General features: G+C 42.6%; 1 protein-coding gene across 1 annotated transcript in view; it reads left to right on the top strand.

The window, feature by feature from the left end:
* Positions 1-2,889: 2,889 nt before the first annotated feature.
* The window catches only part of ces2b (carboxylesterase 2b), a 35,250-nt gene continuing 14,408 nt past the window's right edge, over positions 2,890-23,731 (top strand). Inside the window, exons 1-13 of the mRNA XM_035789714.2 lie at positions 2,890-3,064; positions 4,259-4,448; positions 4,571-4,709; positions 5,343-5,476; positions 6,508-6,661; positions 10,995-11,099; positions 11,262-11,363; positions 12,983-13,126; positions 15,276-15,353; positions 15,438-15,585; positions 17,269-17,415; positions 17,539-17,608; positions 22,911-23,090. Of these exons, the coding sequence (XP_035645607.1) occupies positions 2,986-3,064; positions 4,259-4,448; positions 4,571-4,709; positions 5,343-5,476; positions 6,508-6,661; positions 10,995-11,099; positions 11,262-11,363; positions 12,983-13,126; positions 15,276-15,353; positions 15,438-15,585; positions 17,269-17,415; positions 17,539-17,608; positions 22,911-23,090 (1,670 nt within the window). The 5' untranslated portion in view covers positions 2,890-2,985. The remainder of the gene's footprint in view (positions 3,065-4,258; positions 4,449-4,570; positions 4,710-5,342; positions 5,477-6,507; positions 6,662-10,994; positions 11,100-11,261; positions 11,364-12,982; positions 13,127-15,275; positions 15,354-15,437; positions 15,586-17,268; positions 17,416-17,538; positions 17,609-22,910; positions 23,091-23,731) is intronic.

Genomic DNA, 23,731 nt, shown 5'->3' with positions numbered 1-23,731 from the left:
TAGGATAAAGTAATCCTTCTCACCCCCCCCCTTAAAAGATTTAGATGCACTATTGTAAAGTGGCTGTTCCACTGGATGTCATAAGGTGAATGCACCAATTTGTAAGTCGCTCTGGATAAGAGCGTCTGCTAAATGACTTAAATGTAATGTAAAATGTTATTCATCTCATATGCATACGTATATACTGTACTCTATATCATCGACTGCATCCTTGTATAATACATGTATCACTAGCCACTTTAACTTTGCCACTTTGTTTACTTTGTCTACATACTCATCTCATATGTATATACTGTACTCGATACCATCTACTGTATGCTGCCCTGTACCATCACTCATTCATATATCCTTATGTACATATTCTTTATCCCCTTACACTGTGTATAAGACAGTAGTTTTGGAATTGTTAGTTAGATTACTTGTTGGTTATTACTGCATTGTCGGAACTAGAAGCACAAGCATTTCGCTACACTCACATTAACATCTGCTAACCATGTGTATGTGACAAATAAAATTTTGATTTGATTTGATTTGATTTGAGGTCCATGAACAGTTGGTTGTATTCATGCAAGTCATATGGGGTGGAAGCTATGAATTTCCCTCAAAGAATTTCAGTTGACTGAATTTACATTGAAATGACACATAATGCAGTCATTTCAAGCAATGCATAGCCCATGTGAAGTTTCATGTAGTCTACATTAATTTCAAAACATCACAATTTTTGTTGTGGTGTGACATAGGCCTACCTGTTACAATGCAGGCCAAAGGTGCAAGGCAGGCTAATGATGGATCATTAACTGATAGACAAACAATGACAAGTAGTCTATGTACCCTTTTGCATAATAGGGCATAGTACAAAGGTTTAGTTAAGTAAGTGAGTGACAGGTAATCAGCCAGATGGTGTCAGAGCCATCTACAGTGGGGCAAAAAAGTATTTAGTCAGCCACCAATTGTGCAAGTTCTCCCACTTAAAAAGATGAGAGAGGCCTGTAATTTCCATCATAGGTACACTTCAACTATGACAGACAAAATGAGAAAAAAAAATCCAGAAAATCACATTGTAGGATTTTTAAATGAATTTATTTGCAAATTATGGTGGAAAATAAGTATTTGGTCACCTACAAACAAGCAAGATTTCTGGCTCTCGCAGACCTGTAACTTCTTCTTTAAGAGGCTTCTCTGTCCTCGACTCGTTACCTGTATTAATGGCACCTGTTTAAACTTGTTATCAGTATAAAAGACACCTGTCCACAACCTCAAACAGTCACACTCCAAACTCCACTATGGCCAAGACCAGAGAGCTGTCAAAGGACACCAGAAACAAAATTGTAGACCTGCACCAGGCTGGGAAGACTGAATCTGCAATAGGTAAGCAGCTTGGTTTGAAGAAATCAACTGTGGGAGCAATTATTAGGAAATGGAAGACAAACAAGACCACTGATAATCTCCCTCGATCTGGGGCTCCACGCAAGATCTCACCCTGTGGGGTCAAAACGATCACAAGAACGGTGAGCAAAAATCCTGACATTCCTGTCTTTCAGGAAATCACGCACAGAACGAGCAGTATGGCTGGTGGCATTGTCATGCTGGAGGGTCATGTCAGGATGAGCCTGCAGGAAGGGTACCACATTAGGCGGATGTCTTCCCTGTAGAGCACAGCGTTGAGATTGCCTGCAATGACAACAAGCTCAGTCCGATGATGCTGTGACACACCGCCCCAGACCATGACGGACTCTCCACCTCCAAATCGATCCCCCTCCAGAATACATGCCTCGGTGTAACGCTCATTCCTTCGACGATAAACACGAATCCGACAATCACCCCTGGTGAGAAAAAAACACGACTCTTCAGTCAAGAGCACTTTTTGCCAGTCCTGTCTGGTCCATTGATGGTGGGTTTGTGCCCATAGGCAACGTTGTTGCTGGTGATGTCTGGTGAGGACCTGTGTGCCCACATGCTACAAGCCCTCAGTCCAGCCTCTCTCAGCCTATTGCGGACAGTCTGAGCACTGATGGAGGGATTGTGGGTTCCTGGTGTAACTAGGGCAGTTGTTGTTGCCATACTGTACCTGTCCCACAGGTGTGATGTTCGGGTGTAGCTATCCTGTGCAGGCAATGTTACATGTGGTCTGCCACTGCGAGGACGATCAGCTGTCCGTCCTGTCTCCCTGTAGCGCTGTTTTAGGCGTCTCACAGTACTGACATTGCAATTTATTGCCCTGGACAGATCTGCAGTCCTCATGCCTCCTTGTAGCATTCCTAAGGCATGTTCACGAAGATGAGCAGGGACCCTGGGCATCTTTCTTTTGGTGTTTTTCAGAGTCAGTAGGAAGGCCTTTTTAGTGTCCTAAGTTTTCATAACTGTGACCTTAATTGCCTACCGTCTGTAAGCTGTTAGTGTCTTAACGACTGTTCCACAGGTGCATGTTCATTAATTGTTTATGGTTCATTGAACATGTGGGGCTGCAGGGTAGCCTAGTGGTTAGAATGTTGGATTAGTAATCGAAAGGTTGCAAGTTCAAATCCCCAAGCTGACAAGGTACAAATCTGTCGTTCTGCCTCTGAACAGGCAGTTAACCCACTGTTCCTAGGCCGTCATTGAAAATAAGAATTTGTTCTTAACTGACTTGCCTTGTAAAATAAAGGTAAAATAAAATGTGAAACAGTGTTGAAACCCTTTACAGTGAAGTTATTTGGATTTTTATGAATTATCTTTGAAAGACGTTTCTTTTTTTGCTGAGTGTACATGCAATTGACATGACCTCAAAGTCATGGCTTTGGTCATTTAAGGACAGCAGCTCACACCAACAATAAATTTCCCCACCTTCCCTATTAGGGACAAAGGTAAAGGGCACACCTGTAAGGGTAACTCTATAAAGCCTAAGCAAATACTTTCAGTACTACTCTTTCCCGCATTCTGTTGAGGTCTGGGGTTGCATAACAATAGGTGTGTCGCTGAGCACTCAAATCATTGAATGTTGCGGCCATGAAGGAACCGTCAGGCTTACTGAGACTTTCCCTGTCAATTGGCCTACTATTTCTGTATACTTTGGCCGAATCCAATGGTAAGTAAGCTGATAACAGTCGTCGAAACATTACATAGGCCAACAACTGTGGTCAGGAAATATAGAAGATACAGGATGTTGCCTAACTACCGTAGGCTGTGTAGCAGATTGATAGTTAAGTTTACACATTATAGGCTAGGGCTGGCACAATTACCGTATAACCGTGTAACCGATGGTTATGGATGAAGACTCCATGAAAATAAAATAACCGGAAAAATATACTTTGGGGGGGTCGAATGAACAGCTGACTGAATGACCACTATGCAGCAGCAGCACACATAAAAATAGCATGAATAGAACAGGCTTGGAACCTCTAACCATGGCAATTTGACTGGTAAACTCATTTATACACTCGCAATGACTGCAATAATTTCCATGGTAATGTAGAATGTTAATAAAAATTGTGTTAACTGATGTGACTCCTGCATTATATGCATTAGTGTCTCATCTGAATGCTGATTGGTTAAAAGTGCATTCCCGCCGGTGTCTATTCCAAAAGTTAGTTTAATAACACATTTATAATGGGATAGAAATAAGCACAAGGTTTTTGGAGACTTGATTTAGGTAATTCCTGAAATGCCACTCCTATCGTTTTTAAATGGATGGTATTCAAGATAACATTTCTGACGTAATAAATGTGATCATTAATATGGGTAAATATCATATACATTCAACTGGAAAGGCATTTTAGAATCATTATTAATTAACAAAACATCTGAGAAGTAATTGCTGTCAGTCAATGTCTCACTACTTTTTATTTTCATGTGACCATTCTCTGCTCCAATGGAAATTCTGTATCCCTTGAAATATAACCCCCCTTATCGTTATTTATGTGTTTTCTTTGTCTAATAATCCCTAGTTTGACCTGGATTGTTTTCCTCATGCAATAATGTACTTTGTGTTCATGCAATAAAAAAACACATTTTATGCTAGTGCTATGGGAGAGGTACTTTCGACATACTGTGGCATATTGCTATAGCACAGATATACAGTATAGACAGAGGGTTACATTCAAAGCTGTTGACATGAGTTGTCCACAAGAATGGTATAAAGAGCTGGATAAACATACTTAATTATACACTTTTAAAGGGTGTTCTGAAACCAATTTTTACTCAATGAAAAGGAGTAACCATACATCCCCCCCTGTTTTTCGAAAGTAACACACCTATAACTAACTGCTTAACATCTCAACAGCACCTGTGGTCCAGACCAAACTGGGGGGACTGAGAGGGCAATATGTGAGCGTAAAGGGGAAGGAGACGGTGGTTCAGGCCTACCTGGGTGTTCCGTTTGCCAAACCACCTGTCGGCCCCCTGAGACTGGCCCCGCCCCAGCCTGTGGAGGGATGGGAGGGAGTGAGGGACGCCATCCAGCAGCCTCTCATGTAAGACCCAGCAAGGTCACAAACAAACCATACATCTCAAGTTTCTGGCTATTTGAACAAGGGTTAGACAAACAATGAGATTTAATAAAATCAGACTTCTCAATAAGTTTTATGTTTTTCAGGTGTTTTCAAGACAGACAAATTACAAAAGACCTTTACTCCAATGTGTCCATGACAGTGGAAATCCCAGAGGTGTCAGAAGATTGTCTTTATCTCAACATTTACACTCCAGTTAAACCTGCTGAGAAAACAAGGCTTAATGTAAGTAATATCAGACACATATAGTCAACAGTTGATTGACTTCCCAGTGATGCTGTTGAAACAATATAGAGTTGCGGGCTCCAGAAAGTTAGGGCACACCGCGGTAGTGGCAGAATTTAATAATAAAGATGATATTTCCTGTATTACGGTAGGCCTCCTGGGTTTAAAAAAAATAATTGTGCTTTAATGTTATTCTCATCAGCGACACACTTTTTCAATCCAAATTTGTCAGGTGTGTGTAGGCTACTGAAATGTATTATGTTTGTGAATTGTATTATGATAAATAATCATACTTTTTCAGTCAGTTATCGTAGTGAATGACTCATGCTAAGTGGAATACTTGTCAATGTGCAGTGAAGCTGTGCAGGAAATATGTTTTCATCATTAGTCAAAGTTAACGATAACTGCTATAAACTTCCAGATTATCAAAGGCTACTAGGCCACACATAAGCATAGTTCAGCTCAGTAAATATTTATTGTCCATGAAGGGCAATTTGAGTTCAACATAAGATAAGTTAAAAAATACAAAAAACCTGAAATCATATAATACAACATATGTTGTATTAAGTGCAAAGTGAATCTAAATGCAGCTGGTATTTACTTTTTTCAGCATGTATTGCTTGTGTTTCTCAGGTCATGGTTTGGATCCATGGTGGCGCATTCACCATGGGTTCTGTATCAACATATGATGGTTCTGCTTTGGCTGCATACCAGGATGTGGTTGTAGTGCTGATCCAATACCGCTTGGGATGGCTGGGGTTCTTCAGGTAAGACTGAACTACTACAGAACCACACAATATTTTAAAGGGGTATTCCTTGTATATAGCCTCGTTATTGTTTTTGTTGCGTTACGATTTGCTTATTTATTTTTTTGTCTTAATTGTTTAAACTCTGCACCACTGTTTGGGGAATGTGCTCGTAAGTAAGCATTTCGCTGTGAAGTGTACACCTGTTGAATTTGGCACAAAATTTGGTTTGATTTGGATGTGCAGTATTTCACAACTGGTTCCTCATCCTGAAAGTAGTCTATGAACCAGGAGAAACTGTAATCCATGGTTCGCTTTTCTTTAAACAGCCACAACAAATGTCAGCTAACTTTAGCCTCCGCTAGCTAGAAATCAATGGAACTGATATGGACAACCGTGCAATTTTCTAAATGTCATGGTCAAATCAACTTCATTATTTGGTTTGACATTCCGTAATGGTGATTTGGCCTTTAACATTGCACGGTTGCCCCTATACAAGTGTTGGATTTGTCTCCACTTGAGGTGCTGAACTGATATTTTTGCCATGGCGCAACTGGCTAAGAACATACTGTAGTGTGATTTTGCGAGGCAGGGGATCCAAGTTCAAGTGCCAGTAAGGACTTGTGAGGAAAGAAGCTATACTGTTAAAGGCCCAGTGCAGTCCAAAATGTGTTTTTCTTGTGTTTTGTATCATATTGAATATCAGCTGATGAAACTAACACTGCCAAAGTGTGATCAGTGTTATTTCCTGATAGTTAGTGGTTGAAAATAGGGATCCTGAGTGGTGCAGTGGTCTAAGGCACTGCATCTCAGTGCTAGAGGTGTCACTACAGACCCTGGTTTGATCCTGGTTCGATCCTGGGCTGTATCACAACTGGCCGTGATCGGGAGTCCCATAGGGCGGCGCACAATTGGCCCAGCATCGTCCGGGTTAGGGGAGGGTTTGGCAGGGGGAGGCTGTCATTGAAAATAAGAATTTGTTCTTAACTGACTTGTCTAGTTAAATAAAACATGTCACTGTTTTGGGCTTGTTTTCCATCTTTTCCATACAGCACAGGAGACAAGTATGCCCCAGGGAACATGGGACTACTTGACCAGGTGGAAGCCTTGCGGTGGGTCCAGGAGCACATCCACAACTTTGGGGGCGACTCCAAGTCGGTCACCATATTTGGAGAGTCTGCTGGTGGAGTGAGTGTATCGTTACTGGTGAGGGCACACGCGCGCACACACACACACACACACACGCACAAACATACATAAGCGCACACACACACACACACACACACACACACACACACACACACACACACACACACACACACACACACACACCCAAAATATATGACATATTTAGCCATTTATGTGAACTGTAAAATATAATGCATCAAACATTTTGTCTATAATTTATATATTGTAACTTATTTTACCAAATCATTTTGTATGAAAACATATTTCCATCAATACAGTATATTGCATAATATTTTGAGTGAAATATCAGCCTGGTCTCATAGACTAGACATAGTAAAAGTAAATCCGGGACACTCAAATTAGTATGATATGTTCCATTTGGAATGGTTACATAGGACAGAAGGTTACTTCAGGCAAAATTTGTAACATATCATTTTGCAAATCGTAACATATTTTACAAATTGCAATTCCAATCATACAGTATCATACAAATTCAAATTTGTAACACAGGGGTTGCCAAACTTATTTGGCCCATGACCCCATTTTGATATCTGAAAATTATCGTGTCCCCACCCATGTGAAAAAATATCAACAACCGATGTTTACTTTTTTATTTGGGGATATGGATACGGACCGTCTCAATGTCAGTGAGCATGGTCGACAGTACGCAACTCATCTCTGCTGTCACATCCAACCTGGATCAATATTTGGTTTGATGCAGGCAAAAGCACTGAATCCAGCTTCACAGATATGAGCTGGTGAAGGGTAGCCTACAATGAATATTATGGAGCTTTCAAGACAACTGGGAACTCTGAAAAATATGAGGTCAAATCATGACGTCAATAATCTTTAGGTTGGAAAGTCGGAGCTCTAGACAGAGTCCCGAGTTCCCTAGTTGGAATTCCAAGTTGGATGTCCGTTCAAAATATTTTTTCCCACCCGGAGCTCATTTCTTTCCAAGTTCCCAGTTGTATTGAAGGCACTGATGTCTGAGATTTCCGAGTTTCCAGTTGTTTTGAACGCATCATTAATGCTCAGAGGGAGACTCCTGGCTGTTCCCTTTGAGTCAGGAACAAAAAGTCCTCTGTAGTGGCCCGTGAATGCTTTGTCTGCAGCAATCGGTCACATGACAGCTCGATCAGCTGTTTGATTTAAATTACTGGAATGTCAAATGAGCCAGGATCACAGTCAAACGGATTGTGAAGTAGGTCCATCCCAAAGTGCTCTTCCAAGCGTTGGAGGTGAGCAGTTATCACTCGTGTGGGACACTTACTGATGATGTTTTCTGTTATTTCATTTTCTATTACACAGAACGTCAACCAAGTCTGTTTTTTTTTACATCCGATGTGAATTGCAAAAGTTCCTCTCTCAATGAGAAAAATCTTTCCAACTCTCCCCCTCGATAACCACCAAGCCTTGGTGTGAAATAGAACATTATCATGCTCTGATCCTATATCTGCACAATTGTTTGCGAACAGACCTGCGTGCAGTGAATGTGGTTTTGATGTAGTTTACAATCGAAGATACCTGCTGCACACTTTTTCTGCCAGTTGCTCTCAGTGTATCATACAATGCGTACATATGGCAGAGGGAAACACATTCATAACTAGAGTGCAGAGGCCTGCCTGCCATCCCATGATAGTTGTAGCCGCATCTGTGCAAAAGACCAAAATTCAATCCCATATGTGACTCACCACCTGGATTTGGTCTTATGTAGCAAAATTTGAAAAGGTGTTTTTTTACATTGGATAAAAGTAGAGACTCAGAGCTACAAAATGGAATATCATATTGCATTGTTGAGGAACAATGGGAAAGTAATTCTGCTTTGAAATATGATAAACTTGTAAACTCACTTATGAGAAAATCACCTTTGAATGTTTTGGTATCTAGTGAAGAGCTCTTCTTTGTCTATACCCATTCAGCATCGTTCACACCCTCTTAAGCTTTAGCCCCACCCATCTGGTTTCGACCTCGGAGCGTTAAGAGCGCACACTTGATGCTCTGGCCGATGATTTGTTTACCTATGAACAACATGAAAACAGCCTGCAACAATTTCATTACGCTTCTTTGCAGATCTTTACTGACATCGGCCATATTCAACGCGTGATGTAAACTTTAGCTTAAGACATGTAGCTAGCTAGGTAAACAATTAACCTAGCTAGGTAAACAACTTGTAAAATAACACACGTCACGCAACGTTAGTTAATGAGACAGCCAGCTAAAGTTAGCTAGTTAATTAAACAACATTGAACATAGTGCCAAATCATGTTGTTACTACAGTACACTGCATGAATATGCTGGGAGCTAACCACCCAGATTCAATGTTAGCTAGGTAAAGTTAGGCTCTAACTAGTGAAGCAAACAGCTGTGGGATATGAATAACAACATCAGCTAGGGAGCCACCATCTAACGTTAGCTAGCTAGCTAACATTACACTTTAGCTTAAGACATGTAGCTAGCTAGCTAGGTAAACAATTAACCTAGCTAGGTAAACAACGTGTAACATCACAGGTCACTTAACGTTAGCTAACGAGCCAGCCAGCTAACGCCAGGAAGTTAAATACCAATGAACATAGTGACAAATCATGTCGTCCTACACTGCATGAATATGGTGAGAGCTAACCAACCAGGTTCAATGTTTGCTAGCTAACATTAGGCTGTAACTAGTAAAGCAAACAGCTCTGGGATACGAATAACAACATCAGCTAGGGAGCCAGCCAGCTAACTTTAGCTAGCTAACATTACAATTTAGCTTAATACATGTAGCTAGCTAGGTAAACAATGAACCTAGCTTGGCAAACAACGTGTAAAATCACACGTCACGTAACATTTGCTAACGAGCCAGCTATAGTTAGCCAGTTAAAACAACAATGAATATAGTGCCAAATCATGTCGTTACTATACTGCATGAATATGCTGGGAGCTAACCAACCAGGTTCAATGTTAGCTAGCTAACATTAGGCTCTATCTGGCAAAGCAAACAGATCTGGGATACGAATAATAACGTCAGCAAGGGAGCCAGCCAGCTAACTTTACCGAGCTAGCTAACAGTACACTTTAGCTTGAAATGAAACCACATTCTGTGAAACATTTAATATCTGAAAATGTAGCTAGCTAACGCTAGACTATCTTACCTGTGTACATCATCATGCATGATGGACTCGTCTCCCTGTCTTTGATGCCATGCCACAGTTGCCCTTAGTTTGAAGATGTAATCTGGAGACAGGTGTTTTATCCATCTCATACTCTAATTCCACAGCTCAAATAGACAGAAGCCTTCTATATGGCTGACCAATCCGAACTCTTCTCTTGGCATGTTCAGCCCACTCATAATCTCAGCAAGTCATGGCTAGTGGGAAGGTTTCTGTCGTATTTACAGATGTCATGCAAGTTTGTTGTTAATGCACATGAAAGTTCACATGTTCGAGAAGGCATTACTGCCAAAAAACGCATTTAGATTAAAAAACATTTTTTACGTTCAAACAGCTCTCCTGTCGTGACTTGCAACATATGCCGAGTTTCATGAATTGGGTCACATAGACAATCTGTTTTTCGTTAATATAACCACGCAGCACACTGAACATCCCTTCTGCCGTTTCATGCTCGGGAATCGTGAGACAAGACAATATGTCCTCGTGAATAGCATCCACCGACATGTATAGTGAACAAAAGTCAATGCATGGGCATTCCGGCCCTCACAGCTAACAGGAGTTTGAGTCGTTCAGTCAGTTTGCTCTTGATTGCTAGTGATAGTATTAATTATTTGTTTAACGGTGCTATCTGACAATTGTATTGATGTGAGTTTCTGTACCTCTGCCTCTCCACACATTGTTTTCACCATATCAATTGCGGTAATATCAAAGTCCCTACTATAGTATGTGGTTTCATAGCGAAGAGGACCTAGACATTCATGGTGGGAATGATTCAAGTGCAACGGTCAAGCGCAGCCTTTTCCCATGAGCTAAGGGTGCTCTCTGGTTGAATTGTATCTTTTAGATTTGAATAATTTTCATTTCAATTTTTGAGGCTAACCACGTTACAATGATTTTGAGATACAACGACAATATTATATATATTTTTTGCATGTATTTTTTTTCTTCAGGAATTTGGAAATTCTCCCATGACCCCATTTTCATATCAGGCAACCACACATGGGTTCTCGGCCCCTAGTTTGCAAACCGCTGTCGTAACATATCATGCGAAATGGATTATGGACATTCCCAAATTAATACATACCATATGAAACGTAACATATCATACTAATTGGAGTGTCCCTGAAATATAGGTTTTATGTTTTGAGACATCACTATCTTGATTAGCTTCTTGATTCTTGTTTTTTTTCCATCGCTAGCTTCTCTCTCCATTGTCTATTGGTCTGTTCCATGGCGCGATAGCCGAGAGTGGTACCGCAGCAATTCAAATGCTCTTCACTCCCAATCCCCTGCTTGTTGCACAGGTATTTTCAAACTTTCTCTCCACCAAACTCAGTACTCTGAGAGACATACATAGCATTGCACATATTTAAACAAATGTACTGCCCACTCAATAGTTGTCATCCAGCAATGTCCTGATAGTCATTACAACCATGACGATTTATTCTATTGGTCTTGTCTCATAGACAGTGGCAAACCTGATTGGCTGTGAAAGCACCAACACAGTGAAGATGGCAGACTGTGTGAAGAAGTTGACTGCTGATCACATTATGAACATTCAGAAACAGGTGGGATATCCCGGACAGTATCATAACTTGCCAGGGTTCTAGCTATGTCTTTGGGAATGACACCAATCTTAACATTTGGTTATACTTAGCATCATGTATGAATTGTAATGAATTGTAATGAGGACATGAGAATTGAGAGTACAATTTACAGTGTGAAAATATACTGAGTGTACAAAACATTCAGAACACCATCCTAATATTGAGTTGCACCCCCCTCCCTTTTGCCCTCAGAACAGCCTCAATTCATCAGGGCATGAACTCTACAAGGTGTAAAAAGCGTTCCACAGGGATGCTGGCCCATGTTGACTTTAATGCTTCCCACAGTTGTGTCAAGTTGGCTGGATGTCCTTTGGACGGAGGACCATTCTTGATATACACAGGAAACTGTTGAGCATGAAAAACCCAGCAGCGTTGCTGTTCTTGATACAAACCGGTGCGCCTGGTACCCATTACCATACCCCATTCAAAGGCACTTCAATCTTTTGTCTTGCCCATTCATCCTCTAAATGTAACACATACACAATCCATGTCTCAATTGTCTCAAGGCTTAAAAATCCTTCTTTAACTTGTCTCCTCCCCTTCATCTACACGGATTGAAGTGGATTTAATAAGTGCCACCAATTAGGGATCATAGCTTTCGCCTGGATTCACCTGGAAAGTCTGTCATGGAAAGAGCAGGTGTTCTTAATGTTTTGTATGATTTTATATGATACTAAAACCCAATAAACTAAATATATAAGCTGTTAAGCAGTTGACTTGAAAGAAGCTGTTGGACAGGCTTGAGTGGAACTGTTGGACAAGGCTTGAGCAGAGGGGGAATTGATGTTACGGCCAGGGGAAAGACGGTCAGTCTGACAGACAGGTCAGACAGACAGGTTCCTTAGCAATAGCCACTCCTCTGAAGGTATCTAGTCCTCCGTGGATGAAAGCATAACACCCACCTGGGTGAGGCCTTAGCAGCTGAAGTGCCAAAGCACACCATACCTCAGCCAGGGTCCGGAGAAGTCCCCACTATGAGCCTCATCAGCCTCCCATCTCCACACACAGTCCCTATCCTTACAGGAACTGGCAGGTGAAACAAAAACTGTTAGGTGAAACAAAAAAGCCAACACATTACAACACATTAGCTAGCAAGCTACACATTAGCCACTGTTGCAGGACTGTGATGGCAGCTATCTATCCAAGCCCAACAAACAGACCTGCCATCACAGTCCTTCAACAGTGAGTCAGCATGCATGTTGTATGTGGTCAAAACTCAGATATGAAAAATAAAAAGTTAAATAAAAAATGCAATGAAAACCAAACTTAATTAATATATACATACAAAACAACCAGCATATTAACATATTCTGCTGTTCTGCATTGGGAGGTAGATGAACGAAAACACTGAGCCTAGAAATGTGCATATTGTGACAGGAAATAGGTATGATGTGGATAGAGATTGCATAATAGACTATTATTGTTTCATGAGCATTAGAAGGTAATACCAAAGATTATGATAACCAACTCCCTTTCATTTGGTAATATTTTGCAGCCACATTTTCTAGAGGGCCTTTGCTTGTTTGTAATGTCTTGTTGACATGTTTTTCTCACTTTTGATCAATCTTGTCTTTTTAAAGAATCAAATGCTATACTTTGGTGTGACTGCTGACGGGCTGTTCTTGTCCAAATCGCCGATGGAGATTTCTCAAAACCATGAGATGCACAAGGTGCCGTTTATGACTGGAGCCAATGACAACGAAGGTGGCTGGCTTTTAGCAAAGGTGAGTTGATTTTGAAAGACGATTTAAATTTGTTTCAACAATCAATGCTAGATGTTAGGCTGATGAAAACGGTCTCTCAGTAATTTTTTTCTCAAAGTTTTATGGAAAATGTGATTTAGTGACACAGGAGAAACAATAGTAGTTACAAATAGCCTAAGATTAATAGCATTTATATTGTCAAAGTGAAAGCATTCAATGAACCCTAATGGTGAGGAGTGGATATAATCCTGTGACATCCTCAGCTTTAGTGCTATGCTACATATACTGAACAAAAATATAAACCAATATGTAAAGTGTTGGTCCCATGTTTCATGAGCTGAAATAAAATTTCACAGATATTTTCCATATGCACAAAAAGCTTATTTCTCTCATATTCTGTGCACAAATTTGTTTACATCCCTGTTAGTGAATATTTCTCCATTGCCAAGATAATCCATCCACCTGACGAGTGTGGTATATCAAGAAGCATGATCATTACACAGGTGCACCGTGTACTGGGCTCAATAAAAAGCCACTCTAAAATGTGCAGTTTTGTCACACAACACAATGCCACATATGTCTCATGTTTTGAGGGAGCATGCAATTGGCATGCTGTTATGACTTCTATGAAGGGTGGGTGGAGGTACGTGGATCTTTTATTCCAATGACAGCGGACAAACGGACATGCAAAACACAAGGGCGCATGAAACAACCGGTCCAAATAAACAGGACAAAACTGTCCGGAAAAATAGAGATCACAATAATCAACCAACACCATAAAACAGAGAACAAGCCCGCACAATAACCAGCGGGCCTAGTGCCCTTAAATAGCCTACAAACAAAACTACACTCAAAACAGGTGTAACCAATTAGACCCAACTAACAGAAACAAAAGGAAAGGGAATCGATGGCAGCTAGTAGGCCGGTGACGACGACCATCTTCGGCGGGATTCGTGACACATGCTGAGTGCAGGAATGTCCACCAGAGCTGTTACCAGAGAATTGAATATTCATTTCCATGTCCAATCAGCCACATGTAACCACACAGACCACATGTAACCACGCCAGCCTAGGACCTCCATATCCGGCTTCTTCAACTGCGGGATCATCTGAGACCAGCCACCCGGCAGCTGAGGAAACTGTGGGTTAGTTCAACCAAATAATTTCTGCACAAACTGTCAGAAATCATCTCAGGGAAGCTCATCTGCATGCTACTCATCCTCACCAGGTTCTTGACCTGACTGCAGTTTGGCATCATAACCGACTTCAGTGGGCAAATGCTCACCTTCAATGGCCACTGGCACGCTGGAGAAGTGTGCTCTTCACGGATGAATCCCGGTTTCCACTTTACAGGGCAGATGGCAGACAGCGTGTATGGCGTTGTGTGGGTGAGCGGTTTGCTGATGTCAACATTGCAAACAGAGTGCCCCATGGTGGTGGTGGGATTATGGTATGGGCAGGCATAAACTATGGACAACAAACACAATTGGTATCTGTGACCAACAGATGCATATCTGTATTCCCAGTCATGTGAAATACATAGATTAGGGCCTAATGAATTTAATTCAATTAACAGATTTCCATATAAACTGTAACTCAGTAAAATCATTGAAATTGTTGCATGTTGCATTTATATTTTTGTTCAGTGCAGTTTGACTCTGGTTTAGACACATTGTTTGCTCAATGCTTGCACAACCCAGATTTTATTTTATCTTCCATTTACACTATTGCATGATTTACGCATCAAGTGTATGTACCATATTAAGATCATACTGGATAAATTCACAACTTGAAATGGTGCTATTGAATCAGATCATTTTCAGCGGTGCGACTGGTATGTACATTGTCAAGCAGGTGGTCACATGTGTTCACGAGGCAGAGTACCCTAGTTCAAGCCCAGTCAGAGGCAAGTTGAGGGAGGAAGCAAAGCTGTTAAACTAGAACAGTGACGCCAGTTACACTCACGCATCTCAGGGTTAGGATTACGCTCATGGTGGAGATATTAGATTAAAGAATAAAATGACTAAATGACTAACTATCTGAATGAAATTCCCCCTTAATGTATTATTGCCAAAGATGACATGATTTATTAAATTGTAAGGCTTTGCACTCCTCTTTTTCTCTTTAAAGAGTGATTTTTAGAAAAGTAGTAACGTGTTTTCTCCCATAGTTCTTTGCTCCTCCAGGTTGGGAGGATGGAGTGGACCGGGTGAAGGTCATACCCATGATGGCCATGTTCTACCCAGATGTAAGAAAAAAGCACACCAGATGATATTGTCTACTGATGACAATACATGCTGTAGCTACACTGAATGGTTGTTGTCTCCTTCAGCCCAAGGATCAGTGGATAACTGAGCTAATAGCAGATGAATACCTGGGAACCTCTGGAAATCGGGTGAAAAACCGTGATGGGTTCACTGAGCTGCTTGGGGACATTATGTTCACCATTCCTGCCCTCCAAACGGCAAACTTCCACAGAGGTAAGAGCACTAGGGCCCATAGAGTTCAGGATTAGAACTGGTACAGTGCATTCGGAAAGTATTCAGACCCCTTGACTTTTTCCACATTTGTTACGTTACAGCCTTATTCTAAATGGATTAAATATCAATCTACACACAATATTATAACACATTTTTTTGTTGTTGCAAATTTCTTTTAAAAAAAAAATGAACTGGGGGTATCCTGAGTGGTGCAGCGGTCTAAGGCACTCCACCGCAGTGCTTGAGGCGTCACTACAGACCCAGGATCAATCCTGGACTGTGTCACAACCGGCCGTGACCAAGAGTCCCATAGGGCGGCACATAATTGGCACAGTGTCGTCGGGGTTAGGGGAGGGTTTGGCCGGGGAGCTTTACTTGACCCATCGAGCTCTTGCGACTCCTTGTGGCAGGCCAGGCGCCTGCAGGCTGTCTTCGGTCGTCAGTTTAATGGTTTTTCCTCCGACACATTGGTGTGGCTGGCTTCCGGGTTAAGCGGGCGAGTATTAAAAAGCTTGGTTTGGCGGGTCATGTTTCAAAAGACGCATGACTCCGACATGCTTAAATGGAAGAAGTTTGGAACCACCAAGACTCTTCCAAGAGCTGGCCGCCCGGCCAAACTGAGCAATCGGGGGAGATGGGCCTTGGTCAGGGCGGTGACCAAGAACCCAATGGTCACTCAGACAGAGCTCCTGAGTTCCTCTGTGGAGATGGGAGAACCTTCCAGAAGGACAACCATCTCTGCAGCACTCCACTAATCAGGCCTTTATGGTAGAGTGGTCAGATGGAAGCCACTTCTCCGTAAAAGGCACATGACAGCCTGCTTGGAGTTTGCCAAAAGGCACCTAGAGGACTCTCAGACCATGAGAAACAAGATTCTCTGGTCTGATGCAACCAAGATTGAAATCTTTGGCCTGAATGCCAAGTGTCACGTCTGGAGGAAACCTGGCACCATCCCTACGGTGAAACATGGTGGTGGCAGCATCAAGATGTGGGGAAGACACTGGGAGACTAGTCAGGATCAAGAGACATAGGAACAAAGCAAAGTACAGAGAGATCCTTGACGAAAACCTGCTCCAGAGTGCACAGGACCTCAGACTGGGGCAAAGGTTCACCTTCCAACAGAACAATGACCCTACGCACACAGCCAAGACAAGGCAGGAGTGTCTTCGGGACAAGTCTCTGAATGCCCTTGAGTGGCCCAGCCAGAGCCCGGACTTGAACCCGATTGAACATCTCATCCCCTGAAAGTAGTTGTGCAGCGACGCTCCCCTTCCTACCTGACAGAGCTTGAGAGAGTCTGCAGACAAGAATGGGAGAAATTCAGGTGTGCCAAGCTTGTAGCATCATACCTAAGAAGACTCGAGGCTGTAATCGCTGCCAAAGTTGCTTCAATGTTTTTTTCATTAATTTTTATTTTTATACATTTACCTACAAAAATTATTAAAAACTGCTTTTGTTTCGTCAGTGTGGGGTATTGTGTGTAAATTGATGAGGGGGAAAAATCATTTTAATCCATTTTAGAATAAGGCTGCAATGTAGCAACATGTCAAAAAGTGAGCGGGTCTGAATACTTTTCGAATGCACTGTATATCAGAAATCACATTCTGAGGTCTCCGTACAGAATTCAAGTCTATTTCCAGAGGCCAATTAACCTAAATGTTACTGTCTTATTCCACACAACAGATGCAGGTGTGCCTGTGTACCTGTATGAGTTCCAGCAAACTCCCAGCATGCTTAAGAAGATGAGGCCGAGTTTTGTTGGGTCTGACCACGGAGATGAGCTCATGTTTGTTTTTGGAATCTGCTTCACATCATATTTTATAATGGATGGTAAAGGAATTAACCTCAACCTTGAATCTAATCTGCATGTCATCAATCCAGTTCCCCAAGTTCTCCATAAATACTCTATTTCATACAATCACTCACCACTCAACTACTCACTCTTTTTCTCAGGTTGTGCAGAGAAAGATGAACAACTAAGCAGAATCATGATGAGTTACTGGGGTAACTTTGCTCGTACAGGGTAAAGAACTGTTTTTCATCAGTTTCCAGAACATAAAGTGGCGGCTAAATATATTTGCACTCGTTCACTTTTCTTAAATAATTCTCAATTTCTTCTAAAATAAGTAGAAATTAAAGGACAGAATTGGATCTCCACACATTGTTATTGGATTTTCAACATTGCAGAACCAATTTAGTTTTGAGGAACTTAAGTTTAAACTTAAAATTGAGTAAGGAAACCAAAAGGCAAGGACAAAATTATTTGCATCCAATAGCTTATACTTGGTTGCGCAGCCTTTGGCCATGTTTACTGCTGACAAACACTTTTGTAACCACAGTCGCGTCAGTTCAGCTAAACCTGGGTATGGCAAAGGGGGGTGTGAGGGAAGTTGAAGCTCAGTGACTGCATTTCGACACAATTTAAAAATGAAAAAATGCTATTTGGGGAACAGCAAAAACTTAATTGACCCCAGCCATTAATTATCACCGCAATATTAGGTTTAAGGTCTGTGGAACGGCATATACAATATAAAGCACTGCTCAACCTCATCATAAATTGGCTCATTTACTTGTGGAACGTCACATAAAATGCAACGTGTAATAAATACACGCTGTCACAAGAACGCTGACTTCAAATGCTGACATCTACCACTGTTTACCAAGAGAGTTTTCATCTATATTTTTCGTAGCTGTCTATTTACCACCACAAACCGATGCTGGCACGAAGACCGCACTCAACGAGCTGTATAAAGCCATAAGCAAACAAGGAAATGCTCATCCAAAGGTGGTGCATTTTACCTCATTTCTACCACCATGTTACACGTGCACTCTAGACCACCTTTACTCCACACACAGAGATGGGTACATAGCTCCCCCTCACCCTCCATTTGGCATATCTGACCATATCCTCCTGATTCCTGCTTACACTCATCAGATGTGTCAGGGCTTGCAAACTATTACAGACTCCAAAGGGAAGTGCAGCAGTGAGCTGCCCAGTGTCACGAGCCTACTAGATGAGCTAAATTACTTCTATGTGCGCTTCAAGGAAAGCAACACTGAAGCATGCATGAGAGCACCAGCTGTTCCGGACATCTGTGTGATCACGCACTCCGTAGTCGATGTGAGCAAGACCTTTAAACAGGCCAACATTCACAAAGCTGCAGGGCCAGACGGATTACCAGGACATGTACTCCGAGCATGCGCTGACCAACTGTGTCTTCAAGTGTCTTCACTGACATTTTCAATCTGTCCCTGACCGAGTCTGTAATACCAACATGTTTCAAGCAGGCCACCATAGTTCCTGTGCCCAAGAACACTAAGGTAACCTGCATAAATGACTACCGACCCGTAGCACTCACATCTGTAGTCATGAAGTGCTTTGAAAGGTTTGTCATTGCTCACAACACGTATGGCCCAGTAAAATCACCAAAGACTCCAGCCACCCTAGTCATAGACTGTTCTCTCTGCTACCGCACGGCAATCGGTACCAGAGCACCAAGTCTAGGTCTAAGAGGCTTCTAAACAGCCTCTACCCCCAAACCATAAGACTCCTGGACAGCTAACCAAATAGCTACCCTGACTATTTGCATTGACCCCCCCCCACACACACACACATTTTGACGCTGCTTCTACTCTCTGTTTATTATCTATGCATAGTCACTTTAACTCTACCTACATGTACCTCAATTACCTCGACTAACCTGTGCCCATTATCCCAGTTTACTGTTTACTTCAGTTTATTTAGTAAATACTTTCTTAACACTTATTTTTTCTAAAAACTGCATTGTTGGTTAAGGGCTTCTAAGTAAGCATTTCACTGTAAGGTTTACACCTGTTGTATTCAGCGCATATGACAATTACAATTTGATTTGATTGCTCGTCTTAATATTTATATATTTCTTAATTCCATTATTTTACTTTTTTAGATTTGTGTGTATTGTTGTGTATTGTTTGACATTACTGCACTGTTGGAGCTTGGAACACAAGCATTTTGCTACACCCGCAATAACATCTGATAAATATGTGTAAGTAAACATGAATATTTTATTTTATTTGACCTTTCTAATGGAAGTTTGTCCCACTCTTCAGCATCAAACTGCACCAGGTGTTTCAAGTAGGTTTGCCAACAGGTGGCACAAGAGAGGTTCGATAATGCTTTAGGGTGGATTTTCTGCCTCTGGTACTGGGGCCTTGAACGTGTGCAAGGCATCATGAAATCAACAGATTATCAATGTATTTTGGAGTCCAATATTCAACCCAGTGTCCACAAAACCTGGACTCTGTCAAATGTTTTGGGTCTTCCAGCAGGACAAGGACCCCAAACATTTCAAAAAGTACCCAAGAATGGTTCAAGATGAAATGCTAGACTGTTCTGGAGTGGCCAGCGCTGAGTCCAGATCTGAATCCCATTGAAAACCAATGACAAGATCTGAAAACGGCAGATGTTAGAGGGTACCCCTGAAACATTGCAGAATTGGAGCAGTTTGCAGCTGAAGAACGAGGCAAACATCCATTAGAAAGGTGCAGCGAGCTCATTGATGGCTACAAGAAGTGTTTGTCAGCAGTTATCTTGGCCAAAGACTGAGCCACCAGGTATTAGTTTTTCTTTCTTTTCTAAATGAAAATTGTGAACTTAAGTTTCAAAAACCGAAATTGATTCTGCAATGTTGAAAATCCAAGATGCAATGTGTAGAGACCAAATTATTGTCATGGTTTCTCCGGGAACCAGAGGGCGGCAGAGACTGCCCTAGAGACTTTTTTGTTACTCTGGTGTTGCTTATGATTTCGTTATGATTTCCCTTTTAGAAGAGGTGTGTTTTCTGTCCTTGTTTGCAGAAGCTTGATTTTGGTTGCCCCGTGTGTTTGTCGCCTGAGTAAGTTTTCTAGTCCTTGTCCTGCTATTTTTAAAGAATTTTTGTGATCCTTCTGTTACCTTTTTCAGTAACGTATTTACCTTTATCCTAAACCATTGGTTCCTCATCTGGTCCAGTCTCTGCACCTGGGTCCAACTTCACCATGTCACTGCAAGATTCTGCTCCAACATGGACCCAGTGGAGATCAACCATATTAAAGAGGTCATAACCCACCAAGGAGCACTGTTGAGAAGACAACAAGAACAACTCTCCCAGATCTCTGAGACCCTCCGGGCACTCACCGATTCCTTCCGTCCACGGCACACCCCCAACCCAGGAGGAGCCAATGCACAAGTCTCATCGCCCAGTGCTACAGGCGTTGCGGTAGTTCCTCCAAGGAACCTGCACCGGGATCCCAAGATCCCAGCCCCTGAGCAGTATGACGGCCACCCAGGAAGATGTAAGAGTTTCCTCACTCAGTGCTCTCTGGTGTTCGAGCTACAGTCCTCCTTGTTCCACACTGATCGGGCCATGATTGCCTACATCCTCTTTCTGCTCTCGGGCAGGGCCCTGCCATGAGCAATGGCCATGTGGGAACAGCAACCACCATCCTGCAGCTCCATATTAGCCTTAAATGCTGAGCTGCGTCAAGTCTTCAACCACCCAGTCGGCGGAAGAGAAGCAGCAAGCCGACTGTTCAGACTCCGCCAAGGGGCCAGACCAGCGGCTGCCCCCCCGGACTCAGCATTGAGGAAAGGGAAAGTTGTTCAACTGAATGCCTTCAACTGAAATGTGTGTTCCGCATTTAACCCAACCCCTCTGAATCAGAGAGGTGCGGGGGGCTGCCATAATTGATATCCACGTCCTCAGCGCCCGGGGAACAGTGGGTTAACTGCCTTGCTCAGGGGCAGAATGACAGATTTGTACCTTGTCAGCTCAGGGATTCAATCCCGCAACATTTCGGTTACTGGCCCAAAGCTCTAACCACTAAGCTACCTGCCGAGCCAATGCAACTGGGACGCAAATGCCTGAGCACACAAGAGCATGACAGGTGCGTGCACGAAGGCTGCTGCCTCTACTGCAGAGGTCGCGGTCAACTCCGTGCTACATGCCCAGAGCTGACAGGAAACGTCAGGGCTCGCCAGGACAAGGGGAGACCCTGACTAGCTGTTCAGTTACTTCCCGGTTACCCAGTCACCGTCTGTTACTTTCTGCAATCCTCCACTGGGGCAACCGTCAGCAACAGATTCAAGCTTTCGTGGACTCCGGGGTCACAGATAACTTCCTTGATCAATACTTCGAATTACAAATCTCCTGAGTGAAATGTCCCATCCCTCTGCAGAGCCCTCAATGGATGCCCCATTGCCTCCGGCCAGGTGGAATATCAGAGTCCATTCTACTGCAAGTTGGGGTGAATCACTCAGAGACTCTTAGTTTTATTTTGATAACGGCTTCCAAGAACCCCCTTATCCTAGGGTACCCCCTGGCTAACGCTACATAACCCACTATTTTCCTGGTCCACGGGTCACCTACTAGACTGGGGTAAGGACTGCCAAGACTAAATGTCTCAGACCTCCACCAACAGCCTCACTGTGTTCTCCTGCATCCATTGAAGACCAATACTTCTCCTCTCTCCCTCCTGAATAAGAGGCAAGTGGCCACAATTACAATCAAGAATCGTTACCCCCTACCCCTGATGTCCGCTGCCTTGGAGTTGGCCCAATTGGCCCAATTCTTCACCAAACTGGACCTCCAGCATGCTTACAATCTGGTGAGAATCACCCCTAGTGGCCACTATGATTATTTAGTCATGCCCTTCGGATTATCAAACTCACCGGCAGTCTTTCAAGCATTGGTCAATGACACTCTTAGGGATATGTTGAATCGGTTTGTTTTTGTTTACCTCGATGAGATCCTGATCTTCTCCAAGACCCTTCTGGAACACATACTGCATGTTCGCCAAGTCCTGAGATGCCTGCTGCAGAGTCAACTATATGTCAAGATACAGAAGCATGAGTTCCACATATCCCAAGTTTCCTTCCTGGGTCACATTATCTCTACTGCAGGCATCCAAATAGATCCCGTTAAGATTGAGGCGGCCGCCGACTGGTCCCCTGCCATCTCACTCAAGCAGGTCCAGCGGTTCCTCAGGTTTGCCTATTTTTACAGGCATTTTATACACAACTTTGGTGCGGTGGCAGCGCCTCTCAAGGTCCTAACCCGTAAGTCCCAGACTAAACCATATCCTAAACCATTGATTCCTCATCTGGTCCATTCTCTGCACCTGGGTCCAACTCCAAAACGTCACAATAATTTTTTTCAAATTCTAACTTATTTGACAAGAACTATGGAACTATTTAAGAAAAGTGTAAGGGTGCTAATATATTTTGCTGCCACTGTATCTGTAGAACCAAATGAATTTGTGTGTGTGTGTGTGTGTGTGTGTGTGTGTGTGTGTGTGTGTGTGTGTAGGTCTCCTAATGGGGCCGGCCTGGTTCAGTGGCCACAGTATGGACTAGAAGGACATTACCTGGGGATAGGGCTGGAGCAGGTACCTGGTCAACACCTGAAGAGGGACCGCTTCACCTTCCTGACACAGACTGTTCCTGAGAAACTACGTTTGGGTCGAGAGAAGATGGAGCAAAGTGATCTGTAGGGTGCCATTATTTTATTTATGTTAATTTACGGTGGATTCAGAAAGTATTCAGACCCCTTCCCTTTTTCCACCTGTTGTTATGTTACAACCTTATTCTAAAATGCATTAAATAAAAAAATGTCCTCATCAATCTACACACAATACCTCATAATGACAAAGCGAAAACAGGATTAAAAAAAAGTTTGGTAGAGAAATATCTTATTTACATAAGTATTCAGACCCTTTGCTATGAGACTCGAAATTGAGCCCAAGTAAATTCTGTTTCCATTGATCATTCTTGAGATGTTTCTACAACTTGATTGGAGACCACCTGTGGTAAATTCAGGTGATTGGACATGATTTGGAAAGACACACCTGTCTATATAAGATCCCACAATTGACAGTGCATGTCAGAGCAAAAACCAAGCCATGAGGTCAAATGAATTTTGCTAGAGCTCAGAGAGATCTTGATGAAAACCTGTTCCACAGCACTCAGGACCTCAGACTGGGGTGAATGTTCACATTCCAACAGGATAATGACCCTAAGCACACAGCCAAGACAACGCAGGAGTGGCCTCGGGACAAGTCTCAGAATGTCCTTGAGTGGCCCAGCCAGAGCCTGGATTTTAACCCGATCGAACATCTCTGAAAAGACCTG

This window comes from Oncorhynchus keta, chromosome 17, assembly GCF_023373465.1.
Source record: "Oncorhynchus keta strain PuntledgeMale-10-30-2019 chromosome 17, Oket_V2, whole genome shotgun sequence".
NCBI classification, from domain to species: domain Eukaryota; kingdom Metazoa; phylum Chordata; class Actinopteri; order Salmoniformes; family Salmonidae; genus Oncorhynchus; species Oncorhynchus keta.
The sequence above is the reverse complement of the archived record's forward strand: the minus strand, read 5'-3'. Positions and strand labels throughout refer to the sequence as shown.